This window comes from Barbus barbus, assembly GCF_936440315.1.
Source record: "Barbus barbus genome assembly, chromosome: 43".
In the NCBI taxonomy this organism is placed as follows: Eukaryota; Metazoa; Chordata; class Actinopteri; order Cypriniformes; family Cyprinidae; genus Barbus; species Barbus barbus.
The window spans coordinates 217,653-232,465 of NC_136721.1; the positions used below are offsets into that span (position 1 = coordinate 217,653).

At 38.6% G+C, this 14,813-nt stretch overlaps 2 protein-coding genes across 2 annotated transcripts in view; one reads left to right on the plus strand and one right to left on the minus strand.

The window, feature by feature from the left end:
- Positions 1-600, minus strand: part of LOC306862029 (protein transport protein Sec24A-like) — a 34,219-nt gene extending 33,619 nt beyond the window's left edge. Inside the window, exon 1 of the mRNA XM_079404611.1 lies at positions 398-600. Coding sequence (XP_079260737.1) covers positions 398-452 — 55 coding nt within the window. The 5' untranslated portion in view covers positions 453-600. The remainder of the gene's footprint in view (positions 1-397) is intronic.
- LOC306862049 (small COPII coat GTPase SAR1B) lies at positions 557-14,703 on the plus strand. The gene is made up of 7 exons (XM_079404642.1): positions 557-1,239; positions 7,304-7,379; positions 9,239-9,358; positions 10,570-10,635; positions 10,711-10,814; positions 11,792-11,923; positions 12,683-14,703. The coding sequence occupies exons 2-7, from the start codon at positions 7,322-7,324 to the stop codon at positions 12,797-12,799; spliced, it is 597 nt and encodes a 198-aa protein (XP_079260768.1). The 5' UTR covers positions 557-1,239; positions 7,304-7,321; the 3' UTR covers positions 12,800-14,703.
- Positions 14,704-14,813: the final 110 nt, after the last annotated feature.

Here is a 14,813-nt window from a genome sequence, read left to right on the forward strand (position 1 = left end):
CGCTTGACTAGTCGCTCTGTCGCCAGTCCGCTAACTAACTAGGGTTAACCCGCTTGACTAGTCGCTCTGTCGCCAGTCCGCTAACTAACTAGGGTTAACCCGCTTGACTAGTCGCTCTGACGCCAGTCCGCTAACTAGGGTTAACCCGCTTGACTAGTCGCTCTGACGTCAGTCCGCTAACTAGGGGTTAACCCGCTTGACTAGTCGCTCTGACGCCAGTCCGCTAACTAGGGTTAACCCGCTTGACTAAGTTAGTCGTTAGTGATGAACTTTACTCGAAGATCACAGAACTCGGCCTTCATCAAGCGACGCGACGCACAAGGATTCCGGCCGGTCGCGTCGCTGAAGTGATCAAACTCCGGAGAAAGCGCGGCGCGTTCAGACGCGTGGTACTCACCGTTCGCGTACGAGCCTCCGGCGCCGTTCTGTGACGCGAAGCCGCCGCTGGACATCGTGAAGTCGGATCGGTCAGCGAGCGTCTCACAGGCCCGCGGCTGCGGTCATTCTCTGCCTCGCGTTGCCGAGCGTCGCGGTGATAAACAGCGCCTTCCTCTCAGCGGAAGTCGAGCGGAGCAGCGCGCATGCGCACTTGGTACACGTGGCATTTCCTGTGTAGTGCCGTTTTCCGCCGTACTGGAAACACGAGCACTGCAGAGAGCGTTCAGCTTCAGCTCTCAGAATGAATGAGACACAGAAGAAGCTAATATTATTTATACTTCGAAACAAACACATGCAAACGTGCTCCAACTGGAGAAATGCACATGTATAAGATTTCATTATTACAAGAGTGCATACGAAAAGTTACATGAACCGAAAAAACGCATTCATTTAAACAATTTACCGTAGAGGTCAGGACCTGAGAATTATATAGAAATGTAAAAACTACGAAAGCTGTCCTGTTTGCTTTATACAATCTTCCTAATAATGATTATTACATTTGTTTGCGGTGTTTAACACTGTATAATCACTTTTGTGCTGAAGTTCTCTAAATAGTTATATTATTAAAATTGAGTGTGAGTGTGTTTGTGTGTGAGAGAGAATGTGTGCGTGTGCGCGCGCTGTTGTTTATGCAGGTTGTTTCGCGCCGGACGGGTTCTATTGTGACACTCAGCGGAAGTAGCGCCATTGTTGTGTGTCGTGGCTGTGAGCGGCTGTGAGTGTCTTCTCTCGACTCTTCTGTAATATTCAGTCATTCAGCTGCGTTGGAAAGAGCTGCACTCATCTGTACACACACTCAAGGTAGGTTTGTGTGTCTCGGTGTGTGTGTTTGTGTGTTTTTCTCCGCCGTGTGAGCGGGTTTCTCCTCTGCCGGCCGCTAGCGCTAAAGCTAACGGGAGATGTTAGCCTGACTGAGTTGTGTAACGCTGAAGCTCGTTTAATTAACTCTAATCATCTAATAGCGTCATGACAGCGCCTTCAGTGTGGGTTAGTATACCGCACTGTTACTCCTCAGATCAAAATAACTCCTGAAAACACCGAGCAGAGTAAAGACAAGGACAATCTGTTTCGAAGACATGTCAGATTCGTAGGAATGTGATGTTTGTATTCATGTTGCTTTAATATGATAATATTTAATATACTCCTCAAACCTGTATTATTTTGATCATTTTAAGTTAATAACTCATGGTGTAACCAGCCAATAAACACGCATCTATTATCAGTTTATCAATTAATAATTCATAATTTGTAATGTCTTTATTTATAACGCATCCCAATCATTTCTTCATAAATGAATATGAATTATGAAAGTTATGATCAATTGCTCAGATTCATAAGAGTAGTTTAAACGCCAGTGAAGACCCGAGAGCTTTCTGTTTCTTCATGGAAAGTTCATGAAGACATCAAAATGACCTTCTGTTTGTGTGGTGATCAGTGTTTGAATGTGAATAAAACCCGAAGTTAAATCTGTTCGTCATATAAAATGAGTGTGTGACTTCACAAGATGATTTATGACGCTTTCTGAACATTTCAGTTTTACAGACTTTCAATGGAGCGACAGAAACCTCTCAGATTTCATAAAAGTATCTTGATTAGTGTTTGACAGATGAACTTCTGGATGTGTTTGGTTGGTTACATCACATGACTCTGATTTGACATGCTAATGAGCTGTGAAGAAATATCCAGACGTGTCTTAAAGAAATGCCAAAGTACTGTTGTTTTGAGGATTTGACCAGGTCCCCTCTTCTGATGAAACCTCGTGTTTGAATTATTGCTCAGAAAAGCATTGATTCAGAAATAACCCAGTCTCTTTAGTAAAGTGCGTTCAAGTAGCTGAATGTGCTTTTGATTGAGCTGTAGATGCTCCTGTTACAAATATGACCCGTTTACACTCACATCAGCATTATTACTGATAATGAAGTCATACGTATTTCCTGCTCTTAGATGAATGAATTCCCCATCATCAGGTTCATAATAAGAGGCCTTCTGTGCCAGCAGCTGTGTTTATGTCTTTGATTGATGGATTGATGGTTTTGATGAAATGGCAGTCTGTTCATATATGAGCTATGGCTGTTATTTTATTTATTTAGATGCCATTGTACATTAATAAAACATTCATGTAAATGCACCAATATATTTAAAATATTTCTCTTGATATCAAGGCCGATCTGTTGGGTGAGATTGAGGTTCACTGTCTCAGGAATTATGAAAATAATTATTTTTATAAAGCAGTGACATGTTTGCATATCCTTGTGTTAGTGAAAACAGCTACAAGGGATAAGGTTGTTTAGTCAGTCAGTGGTGTGTGTGTGTCTCTCTCTCTCTCTCTGTGTGTGTCTCTCTCTCTCTCTCTCTCTCTCTCTCTCTGTGTGTGTCTCTCTCTCTCTCTGTGTGTCTCTCTCTCTCTCTCTCTCTCTCTCTCTGTGTCTCTCTCTCTCTCTCTCTGTGTGTGTCTCTCTCTCTCTCTCTCTCTCTCTCTCTCTCTCTCTCTCTCTCTCTCTCTCTCTCTCTCTCTCTCTCTCTCTCTCTCTCTCTCTCTGTGTGTGTGTGTTTAAGATCATGCTGACGTGTAGCTCACACGTGTCCTTCACCTTTAGCGCTGCTGCTCTTTAATCCAGCGGCTGCTGACGGATTGCGCACAGGCCTCGCAAAATTTCTAAATCCCTGGTATCCCTTCGGCAGGTACTCTTCAGATTTTGGTAGCCCGAAAATTAATTTAACTAGCCCTAAGACCATAAATGTCAATCAAAAACATTTTCAATACACAAATATCAACGATTATCAAGGAAAGCGTTTTATTTGACTATTTACAAGGTATCTGCAGAATTCTTAAAAACCTATTTAAGGCAATTTGAAAAATTATTTCTTAGACCGTTTTAAATACGTTAAATGGTCTAAGGCCTGAACAACTCTTCAGTATAGTCGTATCAAATTTAAGGACCCGTGGGAGCAATGTTCCTCTAATTGTTTTCTTGCTGAGCAAAACTTTTCTCTTTTGGCCGGACACTTCGGTCTCCAGCAAAAGCATTGTTCATACCAGACCTGTACAGCACGCACACAAAAGTGTGTAACTTTTAACTTTAATGTGCTATTTATATTTGATTTGACCCTTGATGTGACTAAATGATGTATATTTTAGGTTAAAGAGAAAACATTTTTACTGAACAATACACTGCAGTTCAAAAGATTGGATCAATAAAGTTTTTTAAAGAAGTTTCTTTTGCTCATCAAGGCTGTATCTATTTGATAAAAAATACTGAATATTATTTCACAAAATAATATTGTGAAATATTATTGCAATTTTAAAAAAAGTTTTCTATTTTAATATACTTTAAAATGTAATTAATTCCTGTGAAGCAAAGCAGTATTTTCAGAGTCACATGATCCTTTAGAAATCATTCTAATACGCTGATTTATAATCAATGCTGGAACTGTGATATTTAAAAAAAAATAAAAAGTCAAAAAGAACAGTGTTTAGTCAAAATAGATATTTTGTGTTACAATATAAACTATTCAAAATTTTGGGGGCAGAAATTTATTTCTTTCTTTTTTAAAGATACTTTAAAAAAGTTTAAAGAAAGTTAAATAAACTTTATTCAGCAAGGATGTGTTAAATGGATAAAATTGATAGTAAAGACTTCTATTGTTAGAAAATATTTATATTTTGAATAAATGCTGTTCTTTTAAACTTTTTATTAATCAAAGAATCAAAGAAAAAAGAAATACAGGTTCCAAATAAATATTAATCAGCACAAGAGTTTCAACACTGATAATAAATCAGCATATTATTATGATTTCTGAAGGATCATGGGACACTGCTGGAGTAATGATGCTGAAAATACAGCTTTGATCTCAGGAATAAATACTATTTTATTGTATAGGTATTAAAATAGTAAACCGATATTAGAAATTGCAATAATATTTCACTATATCACTGTTTTTTTCTGTATTTTTGAAATGAATACAGCCTTGATGAGCAAGAGACTCAAAGTCAAAGACTCAAAAACAATTATTTATCAGGTTTATAATATAGCCCTAACATAATATATTATCAAAAACTATTTAAACTGATCGAATAGAATAGAATCTGAAGCAAAACTTAAGCTGAGATCTGTAAGTTAAATATAAAAGCGTGAACATATGAATTCTTCTATATCTGTCTAAACATGGTTATGAAGTACAGTTTGTTCAATACTCTTGTGTGACTGAACATGTCTTTGTTACTGTTCTTTGCCCATCCTCTGTTATTTCAGCACTTAATCAAGCCACTCTTCTTTAATACAGGAGGATGTTTTATTTCAGATGTGATTGTGTTTGTGTTGTCTCTCGTGTTGAGCGCACCGCAACCATTGAAGTATTCAGTTTCTACAGCGACTCATAGCGTTGTAACGATATACCGGTATGACTGTCTATCGCGGTTTGAACGTACACGATTATCATACCGTAAACATTTGCATATCTACGGTTTAAAAAAAATATATATATATAATAATCTCACCCGCGCATATGCAATTTATTTCGGCTGCTTCACTCTGCTGAAATGACAGAGAGAGAATCTCCATCCCCCGCCGAAAAAAAGTTTAAATTTGCATTATGGGAATATTTTGGATATTAAAAAAAAAAAAAAAAAAACACGAACGTGGGGTTGTCCTTGAGGACGAATCCAATTTGCAAAAAATGTGGACGCAAAGTGGCTGCAAAAGCAGGCAATACATCCAACATGTTTAGACGATTATCATACCGTGAAAATCTCATACCGTTACAACCCTAGCGACTCATTTGGTGCATATCGTTCTCTTTCTATGAAACCTGTAAACCGCATTCACCGGCTCTAACTCTATCGTGACATCAGCTCTATAGCGGTTTGCCCGAGCATTGCTATTCTTTCCCTTTGACTGGCGGCATTCAATCAAATGGCTTCCCAACTCACACTTATTTCTCCTGCGCGGCCGAGGGAACACTGCGTGGGAGCCCTGTATTTAAGGCCCGTCGGGCAGGGCAGTGATGCATTTTGGTAGCCCGACTGGAAAACACAATAGCCCCGGGACGTCGGGCTAGCGATCTAGCGAGCCCTGGCGCAACACCAGCGCTCATTCATTCCTTCCTTCCTTCCTTCACATCTGTGATGATGATGATCAGAACCGCTCTGAATATGAGCACTGAATCACCTGAGACCTGCCTGTCGACTCTTCAGCAGCGGCAGATTATCTCTGGATAAAAAAACCTTATTTTGAATGAACTTTATACAGCTGCTGCTATCAAACGCTCAAATCCTGATAACAGCTGAAGTCTTTATCACAGAAGTACTGTATGCTATTGCGTTACAAAATAGATAAGTTAAGTTGGAAGATAAGTTATGGATGTTCATTATGACGAGGTTTAGTTCTTTTAAAATAAAACAAAAATTACATTAAAATTATAGTTTGCGTACAGACTGTTACATAAAGCCAAATCAGTTTGATGGCTTAATCAGATCAGAAACCCCTCTAATCGATCCAATTGATCTTGATCTGAGTGAAATCCGATTGAAGACCTGAGATAATCTGATCAATAGGAAAAAACTGATCTTGTAAACGCTTGAATATGACTGCTTCTCACTCAGATTCATGGTTCGTATGTTTATGTTCTCCTGCGCATGTGTATTTAACCCTGTTTTATGAGCTGGCCAGTAGAGGAGACTGAATAGTTACAACATATTTCCTAAAGAAAGCTCTTCTGAAGTACTGAGGTGCGACCTGAAGATCTGCACATGTGATTCATTTTGTTCAGGACGCATGTAATACATGTGAATGAATAGAAAACGAATAAAAAGTGTTCGTATAAACAGAACTCTGAAACTTTATTTGGCTTTTGGCAAAAATTTGTGCATGTAATAGTTTCTGCAGGTCTTAATTCTCCATCCACCAATTAAGGCCTTAAAAAGATCTTAAATTAAAGCATAAAGTCTTAAATGTATGAGTTCTTGGTTGGAAAATGTAATTGCGGATTTATTTTTCTTTTTTTCTTTTTTTATGACATTGCGATTTGATTTGCGATTCTAAATTTGCAAAGTCAAGCTTCAGCTCAATATTGTCAATAATGTGCAGCACAGTATGAGTATCGTTACCCTGCTGAAAAAAAACTAAACAATAGAAACCATCACAGAATTTCTTATAATTTCCATAAAAACCAATACCAAATTCCTTTTTGTTTGGGCATTATTCCAATAGGTATTACTGTTGTTCTATTGGTTGCCATCTGCTAGATTACATCAAAGACTATATAAAGAGACTTTTCCCATTATAACCCTTAAATCATTTACATTTTCTATTGTGTTTTGGGAGGGGTTCTACTGTTTTTTGTTTTTGTTTTTTTTCTGCAGGGAAGATTATAATGGTATTACTACTTTTACAGAATTACTGAATTTCACAGGAAAGATTTGTTTATTTTTTATAAGTAAAGAACTGTTTCTTTAGTCAATTACTGAAGTATTACATGTTACACAGGCTGATTCATTCATTTTTAAGTATTTGGGATTTTAAGAACAAGTGGGAAACGTGCTGAATGTTTAATTTCATTCAAGTGAAATTGGCAAGTAGTTATTTACATTAGTTTTAAACGTGGAGCCAGGGGCGAGTGGACACAGGTTGCTCGCGTGCGTCAGGCCTCGTCCATATTGCCAGATGCGCTCGTGAGAGACTTGCGGAGCAGAACCGTATGGAAAGCCAAAGTGCAGAACATCACATGTATGTGTGGAAAAACATGTGCGTATAACTGCAAATGTTTCAGCACTTTCAGTTGATTTGCTAATTACCCGTTTAGTGCATATTCAAAACACCTGAAAGTGTGTCCTGTGAAATCTCTTAATACTTCTGTTTCTTTTCAGATATTCCACGGCCTGGATATGTCCTTCATATTTGACTGGATTTATAGTGGTTTCAGTAGCGTTCTGCAGTTCCTGGGTAAGTTCATGAGCTGCCTCCTACTGCATTTGACCGACTGTAAACGTGAAACATCCTCTCCAAGTTCACTTTCCAATCAAAAACGGTCACAAACACATGAACTTCCAGATCACAACCCAGTTTACTTTGGTAACGTGAAATATCTCTGTGTGAAATTGGCTAATCAATGACAGAAAGTGGTGTGTGACTGGATTTTATTCTTCAGGAGATGTTGGGATCAAGTGGAGGTCAGAGCTGAATGTGAATTTGTTAAATCTGTCAGTCAGCATTATCTGACAGTTCATTTCTGAGTAAAAACAGGGTGTTACTTTTTGATCTAAGACGCCGATGAAAGAGCAGGAGTAAATGGAGCTGAAGCAGATGTTGGTGTAGTTTCTGTACTGACTCATGCACTGCATCATGGGCCGATCTTACCCTGTGTCTCTGTTCAGTCTGGTTTTTCCTGTTCGTCCAGCTCAGACTGATACTGAGCTCCAAAACTGTCAAAACATTGTACCGTCGCTTATCAGAAATATTCTGAATTCACCAAATATTCTGAAGAGTCCAGTAATTCGTTCATGTAGATGAGTCCATCCAATCATATCTCTGGTTTGCACTGTGGGCGTCGGCCTTCATTCTTACCATGAACACACTGAGTAATCTAGGAGTCTTATTATATAGTGAGAAAAGAGTAAGAGTTGAGCTGAAGCAGTGCTCGAAGTGGAAAATAGGGTGATTAATGCACTGCTACTGTGTAATAGTTAATGATACTTAGCATAATTATCTGCCACTCAACAGTTTGAATGAGTTAAGGCCTTTCCACACGGAGCATGAAAAAGCAAAATTAATTTCACATGTGATGACGCGCTGGAATAAAACAACAGCTTTCTATGGGTGCTGTGAATGTGAATTTTTTTCTCGTCCAATCCGACGAATCTTTTCACTTTTGCAAAGCGAAAACACAGGCTGTCCCATCAGATTTGAGCTAGGATCACGTGACCGGAGCAGCTGCACGAAAGCTGTGGCGCTGTTTCCAAAAGAAGTGTAAACAAACGAAGAAGAGTATCCTGGATAAGAGAGTGGATGCTGAGTTCTTGTTATTGTTGGTGTTTGAGAACAGATTTATTCTCACATGTTCTTCATACAGAATATCATTTCTAATAATTCTCCACTGAATCGTGATTTGTAGAGCCGTCTGCTTTCTTCCTTGTGTGCGAGTGTTATGAGACAGAGCACGTTCACTCTCTAGATCTTCTGTATTAAAAAATAGTGAAACATTTTTCTACACATGAAATATGAATGCAAATGCATGATTATGATGATATATTTTCTGGATGTGTTGTATGCAGCTCATGGTATTTTTTTATAGCAATAAAGGATGTTTGACTAATATTAGCAGCGTAGCGTTATTAAACAAAGAGTGCATATGTCTGCTTATTATAGAATCAAAATCAACTATGAACCACAATCAGAAGTCATTACAAGCACTTGATGATGGTTTAAAGTGGGTAAGCAAATACATTAATAAATTAAATACATTTTCAAGTGTAGCTTGATGCTAATTGTACTTCTAATTATATTTTAGGATGTAGCCTATTCTTGTAAGAATTATAGATAGTTTGGTTCTACACCAGAAACACAAGCTATGTTTATCTTCATTTAGATGTTAAATCCATATACGCGGATACATATCTGAGGAAAAATACATTGTTGGTCAGCGCCACCTAGCGTGCAGGCGTGAATTAGCAGAAGGCGAACATTCGTTTTACGCTCGGTGTGAAAGCAGCATTCACGGGTGATTCACATCGCTCTCAGTGTGGAAAGGAGGGTTATTCCATGAAAACTGCTGCATTTAATCAGATAAAATCACTCTGTTTCAGGGCTGTACAAGAAGTCTGGCAAATTAGTATTCCTCGGTCTGGACAATGCTGGCAAAACGACGCTTCTGCATATGCTCAAAGATGACAGACTGGGTCAGCATGTGCCAACCTTACACCCCAGTAAGTGTGCATTCACCACACCGGCTCCAGAGAGCTTCAGTTTCACCGGTGCGTCTGTAAACACAGTACCGTACGTCTGACCGTGAACATCGTATGCTCTCAGTGGATAGCATGAGCAACACACTTTACATTCTTGTTCGTGAAGACTACTCTACGCTACTTCCAGTTGGCCATTTTCTCATATTCGTGTAATATTCTATGAAAGCCTGTGTTTCCACCTTGGAATGAAAAGGCAATGCAACTCTCACAGTTCTGACTTAATTATTCTCGATTCCAAGTTTAAATTTCTCAGTTTTGAGTTGTCGCCCAATTGCGTGTTTTGTTCAAGAAACATTTTGGCAAATCTTTTCGTTTTTATATGAATGGAATCACACATTACATGTACACAAAATTAATATTTCTTTCACAACATTGAATATTATAATCCAGACAGAGCTTTCATTCGCTAAAGTCGGCAGGCCCAGAGAAATCCTGCATATTCACAGTTTTATAGTTTTATTCAATGCATATTGTGATCCTGGACCACAAAACCAGTCATAAGGGTCCATTTTTTTTAAAATTGAGATTTATACATAAAAAGCTGAATAAATAATCTTTCCATTGATGTATGGTTTGTTATGATTGGACAATATTTGTCTGAGATACAACTATTAGAAAATCTGGAATCTGAGGGAGCAAAAAAATCTAAATATTGAGAAAATCTCCTTTAAAGTTGTTCAAATGAAGCTCTTAGCAATGCATATTACTAATCAGAAATGAAGTTTTGATATATTTATGGTAGGAAATTTACTAAATATCTTTATGGAACATGATCTTAATATCCTAATGATTTTTGTCATAAAAGAGAAATGTATAATTTTGATCCATACAATGTATTGTTGGCTATTGCTACAGATATACCTGTGTTACTGATGACTGCTTTTGTGCTGCAGGGACAGATATTCACTCTACCGTATGTGTAAATAGCATTGCGTGGTCTTTGTTTGTGAGCACAAACCTTCCAGATTACTGATGCATTGTTTGTTACAGTGCTTACTACTTTTTAGTCATGTTTTTAACAGTTGCTTTGTTGGTGAGAAAATACTATGAATAGATTACAGAATTCAGAAGTTGTCATCTGAAGTATTTATTATTGTTTAAGTAATAATGGTTTCAGTTGGAGAGGGAATGTGGGCAGGAATAATCTCTCGTGGGTCTGTTTATCCTCACAGCCTCAGAAGAGCTGACGATTGCTGGTATGACCTTCACCACGTTCGATCTGGGTGGCCACGCTCAGGGTGAGTAGACAGATCCACACATCACCGTCTGTCTGCACCAGGTCACTGTACTCAGTGTTGTGTGTTTCTGAACAGCTCGACGAGTGTGGAAGAACTACCTCCCAGCCATTAACGGCATCGTCTTCCTGGTGGACTGCGCAGATGTCCCCAGACTGGCCGAGTCCAAAACAGAGCTAGACGTGAGCTTTATACTGTCTCCAGCCAGTCAACTAACCATGCTTCTGATAATCAGTGAGTCGAGAGGTGTCCAAACCTGTTCCTGAAGGGCCACTGTCCTACAGCGTCTAGTTAAACACACCTGAACCTGCTAGTCAAGGGCTTCAGACTCGCTAGAAACTTCCAGCTCTGCAGCAGGGCCTCCAGGAGCAGGATTGGACACCTCTGGATTTGTCTGTCAATTACTGCCATTGACTGGATGGAAAAATATTTAAATTTTTAATTATAAAAAAAATATACTTTTTTTTTTTTATATACGTTTGAATACATTTTTTACAAAGTTGTTATTCCACATCTTGCCTGATGTTGAGCTTCAAACAATGTGCAATTTGAGCAATAAAAACACGTCTCTGTCCGAGTAGTTAGGGTTAGAAAATGTGAATTTAATTGTAATTATTTTTTTTTTAAATGAAGTGAAAAATTTTGAAAATGTTAAATGAGGGGTAAATTTAAAATAAGGGGTTAAAGTTTAACCTGGAAAAATAAAAAATTTGAAATAAGGGGTTAAAGTTCAAACACTTTTTTTGTTTTGTTTTTTTTTTAATAAGGGATTCAAATTTAAATAAAAATAAATAAATGAGGAGTTAAAATTTAAACAGAATTATTTTTTTTTAATTTAATGCAAGGGGTTAAAATGTAAACTGGAATTTTTAAAAAGAGGGGTTTAAAATTTACACTGAAAAAATGTTATGTGACATAAGGGCTTAAAATTGAATCTGAAATTTAAATGAGGGGTTAAAATTTAAATAATTTTAAAATGTAAAATAGGTAGTTCAAAATTAAACTGAAAAAAAGTATACTTTGGGCTGAACAGAGACTCCCTGTCAGAGCAAGCCTTTATGCAATATGGAAATTTTATTTGAAGTGTCTCAATTCATCGTCTCATGCCATACTGTACCTGTGTGTGTGTGTGTGTGTGTGTGTTGTCTGTGAATAACAGGCACTAATGACAGATGAAACCATTGGAAATGTGCCCATCTTGATCCTCGGCAACAAGATCGACAAACCTGAAGCCATTAGTGAGGAGAAACTGCGCGAGATCTTTGGACTGTACGGTCAGACGACGGGAAAGGTGAGACACAGACCTCTCAGGGACGCTTCATGAGAACATGTTGTTTGAGATGAGAGCCTGAAAGGAACAGTCAAAACACATTGTAGCTTGTGTCCTGATTTCTTTGTGCTGGGTAGATGTCTGTGAAAACATGCCATGGTCAGTTTTCTGTTGACTTCTCTTTGTTGGTGAAATGATGGGGTTGCGTGAAGCGCGTGAAGCGCAGCAGAGCTTCTGGCCTAACAGTGGAAACACAGTAATATTGTGCTCGGTGCTGCAGGTCCGAGGCTGTTAGCCCCGGTGGTCTGTTTAAGGCACAGGCAGCTACTGAGCCCCTATAACCACCCAGTGCAAAAGCCCCTATGTACCAGGTTTGGTGGCTGTAGGGGTGAAACAAACCCCACTGCTTTAGTCGAAAGCAGACCCTCCCTCTACGCTCGTTTCTGAGCTGTTACTGATGTCCAGTGACCAATAACTCTTGTGTGTTGAATGTCATGACATTTAATGAATGCTTAGAGACTCAGAAATGCCTAAGAAAATAATTTTAAGGCTTGATGCGTTAAATGGAAACATCGTTTAAGAAATCAAGGATCAAAGTTTTGTATCATCTGTGTCTTGACATTATTCTGAGCCAGTTTGAAGTGATTTGGGTGAAATATTAGAGGAGCATTTGTGCCTGTTGGTGGCGCTGTGACTCAGTCACAGTCCTGCTTGATGCATTCACCTGAACGTCTCAGAGTTGTGTTCAAGTGCCTTTAATGGTCTTGTTTGTGTCTTCAGGGCAACATTCCCCTCAAAGAGCTGAACACGAGACCTCTGGAGGTGTTCATGTGCAGCGTGCTGAAGAGACAGGGCTACGGCGAGGGCTTCCGCTGGCTCTCACAGTACATCGATTAGAGGACCACACCACACTCATCCCGCCTTCACAGCGACGACTCGACTCCCACAGACTGTTATCATTCAGTTCATATTATTTCTTACCAAAACAACAAACCTGCAGTGATTCTGCAAATGTGGTCAATTCCAAACAGCGAATCTTTGCATTGACTTCAGTTTTATTTACTCTGTAATTTGATGGTTTTTGTTCAATGTCCGTTGATTTCTTTGTCCATCAGTGAATGATTCTGTGTGTGTACTGACCGCACCACATACAACTGTACACCGCTTCTGAGTCATTTGCATCACGCACTTTAAACAGGAAGTGCTTTGACTTCTCCAGCGTTTCGTTTCCTGTCGTGAGGCCACAGTCCTCAGGCTTTAAGCTGAAGTCGAGACTGTCTGTTAATGCGCTGACGTGGCCGTGTTGAATTGCATATGTTTTTGTTCACCCAAAAAATTAAAACAATTGTACTGCCACATTCAGAAACTCATTCCCAAAGTTACTGTAAACTGAAATAGACCAATAGTTGTTTTTCTTTTTGAATATGATTTGGAATTGAAGACACGGCAGTAAAGCTCAGTGAATATCATTACTGGCCACAAGTGTCTGATAGTTGGGGCGAGAGAAGAGCATGCCTTTCACACAAACACTGATTATTATATTTAACTGCTAATGACTAGTAACATGATGATGGTGAACAGTGGACACACACAAGATGGTGATGTTTGAAGCTGTTGGATAGCAGAGCTTGGGTGCAAGTGAGTGAAATAAGGACAGCTGTTAATCGATGACATGGACGAAATGTAATTTATATAAATGCCATATATGGATTTTTTTAAAGCTGTCCTTAATTTGAATAACATGAATGAAAAAACATTATGCATGCCTTGTTCCATGATTATTAATTTTTATTAGTTTTTTTTAAATAAACACAAATAACTTAGTGTAAAACATCTAAAACGGGATGAGATGCCAAGGTCTATTTCTATGGAGTCGCAGTGGAATGGCACATAAATGCGTTTTATTTTCTGTACTGTCCTTCAGTGTATCATTGTCATTCCATGAGCTGGTCCATCTACGAGAGATACAGTTGTTTCCATCAGAAATTGTAATAAATGTTTGCAATGAAAGCAAGCCATGTTGAGCTCACTTTTTTTTTCTGAATTATTTAATGTCTCGTATACATGCAGAGAGAAGTGTGGTGTAGGTGGAAGAGGAACAGTCCTGCAATAAAGCCAATGCAATCCAAACATCAGCGATAGATAAACCATCAATGAGGCACAAATAACACTGTCAGCTCTCAAACCAATGTAAGTGGAGTAGACCGCAGTGCCACTGAGGATGTGCTCGTGCATGTGAATACTTTCACTTTTTTGCTTTTCCTTCTGGCTTTTCTTATTGTATGAAGTTAATAATTATGCAAACTGTATAATGTTGATGTTTACTGAATAAAAAAAGAAAGTACTTAAGTTTCCAGGCAGATTTTGATTGATCAAATGCACATCTCTTGTTCTGTTGATCTCCTGGGTTCACCGTAGACCTCTGATCCATCACTCCATCCAGGTCTCATTACTTACAGCATCTCTAAACCAACTTCAGCAGAGGAAACTAAGACACGCTCTCCATTACTTTATTCCACATCCCAATGGAAAATGTATATATAGCAATGCTCTTCAGACTCTGCCGTGGTTCTCCGTTAAACAGGTCGAGGCATGATCATAATATTTGACTGTAAATTTGATCCAGAGGTAGCTGCATGAAAAACATCCAGTTTCAGAAATAACTAGAAGTTGTGGTGTTTTGTAGTTTAACTACAAGGTGGCAGTATATTGTTTGTGTAGAAGTGCTACTTGGTGTTCTCTAAGAAGAAGCTGTAATAGTCCTGTAAAATGTAGCATGTGTTGAATAAAGAGCTAAGAGGATGTACTTGTGCGGTTACTTGGTACTAGAGGACTCAACAGAAGCCTGCTTTAATGCAGAGGTATTGTTGTGTATGCAGGTGCTGTTTATCTCAGTTTGAGTAGTCTTGTC

Excerpts from the sequence above, each read along its gene's own strand:
- LOC306862049 (XM_079404642.1), top strand. The coding sequence starts at position 7,322 with ATGTCCTTCATATTTGACTGGATTTATAGTGGTTTCAGTAGCGTTCTG. Across the intron at positions 7,380-9,238 it reads TAGCGTTCTGCAGTTCCTGG|GGCTGTACAAGAAGTCTGGC; the intron begins GTAAGTTCATGA and ends ACTCTGTTTCAG. Across the intron at positions 10,815-11,791 it reads AGTCCAAAACAGAGCTAGAC|GCACTAATGACAGATGAAAC; the intron begins GTGAGCTTTATA and ends TGTGAATAACAG.